Genomic DNA, 6,000 nt, shown 5'->3' on the forward strand with positions numbered 1-6,000 from the left:
GATCACAGCATATTCAGGTGTAAGAAGCGTTCACTTGAACCAGCCAGCGTTGGTCGGTTTAGAGTCTCAAAATTGACAGCTCCTAAAGCTAAGTCCATGGTAGCTGCGGCACACTCATTGAGCTGGAATGACCTAACTGATAGGGCCGCCTGCCAAGAGAGAGGGGAGAAGAGGAGTCGGGAAGGGAGGGAGGGTGTGAGGGGGAGAGTGTCTCATCTCGATCCTGAATCGTGCACATTCCCTCAGACCTCAGGCCTCTTAATTAAATTAGAAGGACAGGGAAAAACATCAAGCATATGTTTACCATAAGGACGTTAACTCCTTAGCTGGACAAACAGTACTCCATTAGTCAACTTTTGGCCTGGTCTCACAGAGGAGAGCAAAATTAAAAACATAGGGTGCAAACTTGCTCACATCTCTGTAGCTCACAGGTGTACACAGGCGGAGAAGTTGAAGTGATTGCGCTCAGGTTTTTTTTTTTTTTTTTTTTTACACACAGTGGCTCATTTCAGCCCTCACAAGGTTTTCTGTGGCAGAAGTGGGTTTGATTGCACTTCTCTTTATCTGCAGGACGGAGCTGCTCCAAAATGTGAGGGCAGTTCATGATTTCACACTTACGGGCTGTGATTGTTTCTACAACAGGGAATAACTCTGTTATAATGAAATCTTTTATTAGAATGCCGAGTTCAGTTATTGACTAACTTTATGAAACTGCCACTTTTAGATGGAGAGGGCTATATCCCGCAGAGCTATTACGGTTGTAATTGAAATGAACTATCCATCTGTCATATTTTTTCACAAAATGATCAGCATCACAGCCCTGAGCAAATACTTAACCAAAGCTAACAAGTGGAAAATAATGGCTAAGTGCCCAGGCACTTTAATACACTCCATCTTTTTATTTGAGGGCATTTCAGCACTATAGAGGCTGCGTAGCGGAAACCATAAATCTTTGACAAGGCCCAATGAGCTGAGGCCTCGTTTCTGTTATGTTCATGTACTTCTTTTAATTCACATATTATTTGTCGAGTGTCCTCGGTTCCAGTGGTAAGAGGGAGAAACCAGGCTTGCATCCAAAAGTGATTCATGGCCAAAGCACATCTCAACTCCTAGATTAGCAATCCATCAAGTCTCCAGAGTCCTGTTAGTGAATGAGGCTGGAAATCAATAACAATCCATAAGGACCTCTGGTGCTGCTATGAGGATTTCTGGGAATGTCAAGTACAATCTTCAAAACAGAGACCACTCCCAACTAGCACCGCGAGCCTCGAGATGACACTGGATATGCGCATGCGTGTGCAAACAACCCACTTGCCCTCGTCTCTGCTTGGGTCTATGGTTTACAGAGCTGGGTATCTATAAAATATTAAAGATGTTTTGAGCTAGACGGCAGATGACATCCTATCAGAGCTGTACTGACATGGCAGAGGAGGGCAAGGGGCTCAGTCACAGGGGTTATTGAGAGAGAGAGAAAAATTCCACCAGGCATCTGAAGCTGCCAGTCATGCTTTTGATCAAGAAGCAGATTTTTCTACATCCTAGAAACATCAGGGTCTGATCTGAGTAAAAGCAGAGGGCTCTCAAAGGAGCAGGCGAGTCTGATGAATCTTAGCAAGAACCTCATTTCCTAAACAAGAGGAGGGGAGACCCGCTGAAAGGTTTTACGGTAAATTGGCTTGTTTGTGAGAAGTAGCACTTGAGAGAGAGAGAGAGAGAGAGAGAGAGGGAGAGAGAGAGCGCAATGTTTATGTGGCCTCAATCCTTGGTGCAGGCGGTTCTGTGGTCTTATCTTCACTTCCAGCACCCGGAGATGTCCACAAGGCCAACTTAAGGCTCATGTGACTAAAATAAGCATTTTTGAAAATGAAATCCAAGCCATCTAGTCTGCCTCTAAAACTGTATTACTGTAAATTAGGAGTTAAAATGCCCTACTGATCAGAATTTAACAAATGCCTGATTTCCTAAAGATGCCTAAAGATGGCACAGTTTTATGCAAAAATAAAAACCCAGGGGGAAATTCTCCAGCAATTATAGTCCTGGGATGAATGGTTTAGTGTTGCACAAATCAAAAGCTGTGCAGCAAGAACAGTGTTGTCGTCTACAGTGAAATGATTTCCACCCTAATATGAGCTTCAAGGCCAATCTAAGAGGAAGAATCCATTAATTGAAATAAATGACACATGTCTCGTGGTATGATGAAAGGAAATTGGAAGTGTTGAATCATAATGATTTTCTTGACATTTGGAAGAAAAATTTGATAAGGTTGAAGCCTGAGAACAGCACAATAATTGATCTGTTGACGTATTTACATTATGTTGTGCGTGTGTGTGTTTGTGCTGGATGGACTAGTGCTGTGATAATAGACGGCATCATGAGGAAAGGTTGTGCGGAAATATTTAAGAAACATTTGAAATTGCTTTTGGAGACATAACCAAATAATTTAACCCAAGTCATACAGTTTTAAAGCAGATATATCAAATATTATGGAAATGTATATAAGCTTGTGAGTGTACTGGAATAAAATACCTCAACAAATTGGTCTTGACATTTAGCAAATAAAAATAATTTTGGCTATGTTAACAGGAATTATTTAGTTGCGTTACCAGGCAGTGATAAGGAAAGTCTTTTTCATACATTGTATGTTAAATATAAATCTTGATGGGGTTTTTTTGTTTGTTTGTTTTTTCTGCAAAGGGACTGAAGGCAGCTGACAACGACCCCACTGCTCCTCCCTACGACTCCCTGCTAGTGTTCGATTACGAGGGCAGCGGCTCCACGGCCGGCTCCCTAAGCTCGCTCAACTCCTCCAGCAGCGGGGGCGACCAGGACTACGATTATCTGAACGACTGGGGCCCTCGCTTCAGAAAACTGGCAGACATGTACGGCGGAAGCGACGATTAGGAGACGCAGGCTCACCTTGACGGATAAAAAGTTACGATTTTTTTTTTTTTTTTTAAACGAAGAGAAGGAAAGATTTCCCACTGAAGGACACATACAGCTTCTGATATTCCCATGAGAGTAATAGAGAACTGTGACTGAAAAGATACAAATAATAAACATTGATTCAGAATTTTTTTCTAAAAACGAAACACACACACACACACACACACAAAAAAAAAACAAAAAAAAAAAACAACCAACCTAGGCTTATTGTTGTAGTCTACGCATACATATGCTTGTCGAAAGCTTAGGCATAGCCTGTGCTCCAAGTGTGAAGGATGTGAGGAGATAACACTCGGTGGACTGTCGCCACTCGGATTGTCGGTATTGAATGCGCTCAGTTAAACTTGAATTTCACAGTACAGAAGCACTGGGATATAATGTGCCTTTTTGTACATTTTTTTGGATCTAAATGATTAGTTTTATGTTCAAGGCTTTAATGGTACTGACTTTTGGAGTGATTTCAGACAAAGTATGTTACACTCTGGTATGCTTCTACGTGCTTTTTTCTTTTCTTTTTTCTTTTTTTTTTTTGATTACCCAATGCTCCTGTTTTGAAGAATATTTAAATAAATCTCAGTTGGAAGGAAAATAATTAAGAACAGCACTGTACAGTATGCTAGACCTTTAGAGTTTCTCACTAAAAAATTAAAATCATGCAGCTGGTTGCAAATAAAGGGAGTTATAAATCACACTTTTTGTAGCATTTTTTTTTTCCTTTTCAAGTTTTTTTTTTTCTTCTTTTTGAGGTGATGTAGTACTTTACAAATGCAACAAAAACTGTTTTGATCTGATCTATGTACACTTAATTTGCCTTAGTCATGATCTCATATTTTCATCATTTACTTCAATGTAAAAAGTTGTGTGTGTGTACATACTGTTTTGTTTTACTTTCTCTCTTTTTTTTTTTCCCTTTGGATGTAGTATTATGAAGCAGTGCAAAAGTTCCAAACTTGTAAATGTATAATTTGATAACAAATTCAAGTTTTTTGCATGTTTTTATCTTTTCATGACGACACAAATTTGAGAAAAAAAAATGTTTCCCAAATTTATTTAAAAGTGGAAAAAAAAAATGCAATTCTGGGTGACATTACATGTGTAGAAATTAACGTTTTTTTGTTGTATCTTTTTTTTGTATAAAAAAAGAAATAAAAAAAAATAAAATGACAAAAAAAAAAAAAAAAAAATCAAAGTAGTGATCTTGTCAGCACAACATTTGAATTTGTACCAAAAAAGGGAGAGTGGGCTGGGTAACATGCTAATGGGCACTGACTAATGATTCAGCTTTAAGACTGGAAAAGGTTTTGGACTTGAGCCTTGTGGATAGCGGTGTGTACTGGAACACAAATTATACATCTCTGACCCCCAATCATCCAAATAAAATGCTGATTTTGGAGCTAAGAGCCCCTGTTTCTTTATTTCTTGTACACAGCATTCAGAGGCTTAATTACTTTTTGAGTTGTGTAGTCTGAGAACAATAGCCTTTCCATAAAAGTGGCTCTCCATAAGACATTTTCCCAAAGGCGCAGATAAATCATTTATACCTTTTTTTCTTGTTTGCAGAGATGTACAAAACTGAAAAAATAAAAAAGTAAACCTTTGCATGGAAGTTTTGTTGCTTTGGGGATATAAACTAAGCGTTAAATTCAAGATGTAACAGTGTGTCCCCCAGTCAAGGGCAGAAACTTGAAAACAAACTCGCCCCGCACCTACCTGCTATATGGGATTTGTTCAGTTGGGCACTGTCAGATTAAACTTGACCTCGAGATGAAGATTGTCTGCTAATCCCAACGCCGCTTCTTAAGACTTCCATTTGTATTTTCTTGGGGTAGAAAACAAGAATCACTTGGAGAAATCGTTTCAGTTGTTGGATGATGAAAATCCCCTGCTTCCTCTTTCCTTTTCAGGCTTTAGGTTCTCTTACATTTAGTCATGTTCAATTGTGAAAGACTAAGTAAAATGAGACTGAGCAAATCCTGCTGTTTTTTTTGCTAAAGATCCTCATCGGACTCCTCCGAAAGTCACTGAACCCTTGTTTTCAAGTGACCTTGTGGTGTGCAGAGCTTATCTCTTGAGTGTCCACAGCTCTGCACTCCATTTCCTATAGTTGACACAAAATGTTACACTGCAGAGTGAGATTTAATGTTGAAAAAACAAACCGTCTGACCTGCAGGTTCTGTTTCAACTGCAGCCGATTCACATTTGCTCAATCGAGCCACTTCCATTTTTACCTTGAGGTTTTCAAACGGAAGCAATTCCCTTTGTTTTTCCTTTTGTCTCCACTCACTTAATGGAAGGGGTTAACTTTTGACTAACCCCTTTTGCTGGCTTTGATCTTGAGCCAGCAGACATGTGTTTAGTGATTCAACATTTTAATGAAGTTTCCAACGTGTGCACTGAAGCAGGACATACTTTGAGTAGATTGCGCACCATTAAAGAAGTAGTTTGACATTTTTAGACATCTGCTTGTTTGCTTTGTGAGGCCTAGATGAGTAAAGGGGGGCTATTAAATTACACACATCTGTCCATTGCAGAACAACAGGCAGCAGCAGGAGAACACACAAAAAGTGGAAATGGAAAAGAAAATAAATGTGGATCACATTTCTAACACCCTGAAGTCATACCGAAAATTATTTAACCTGGAGTTATTAGTTTACCAGTATCTTCTCGTGGTACGTTCTTGTTCACAGCAGCCTCTTTTGCTCCGGAAATAAAATGTTTCATTTATTGCATTTTAAAGGGTTTTTATTCTATCTTGAAGTGGTGGTTAGGAGGACCTTTACTGATATGTGGAAGATGATACAGGACAATATCAAGAAGAATGTAGATGGATGTAGACAGTTTTCAATGCTAATGTTAGTCCCTTGGTTAATAAAATTGATTACTTACACATCCGACACATAGTATGCCAACATAGACATTGTTTTTGACTGAGTTCACTGCAGCTTTTTCTGAATGCAGGTGGACATACTAGCAGCATTAGCAATTACCATCCTTCCTTGCATCTCCTTACAGCCAACATGTAAGGCAGTGGTCCCCAAAGTCGGTCCCCGAGGGCCG

The 6,000-nt window shown here is 39.4% G+C and overlaps 1 protein-coding gene across 1 annotated transcript in view; it reads left to right on the forward strand.

The window, feature by feature from the left end:
* Positions 1–4,336, forward strand: part of cdh2 (cadherin 2, type 1, N-cadherin (neuronal)) — a 77,194-nt gene extending 72,858 nt beyond the window's left edge. Inside the window, exon 16 of the mRNA XM_007559368.2 lies at positions 2,695–4,336. Coding sequence (XP_007559430.1) covers positions 2,695–2,901 — 207 coding nt within the window. The 3' untranslated portion in view covers positions 2,902–4,336. The remainder of the gene's footprint in view (positions 1–2,694) is intronic.
* Positions 4,337–6,000: the final 1,664 nt, after the last annotated feature.

The sequence above is a fragment of the Poecilia formosa genome, unplaced genomic scaffold (genome assembly GCF_000485575.1).
Source record: "Poecilia formosa unplaced genomic scaffold, Poecilia_formosa-5.1.2 Scaffold104, whole genome shotgun sequence".
Lineage (NCBI taxonomy): Eukaryota > Metazoa > Chordata > Actinopteri > Cyprinodontiformes > Poeciliidae > Poecilia > Poecilia formosa.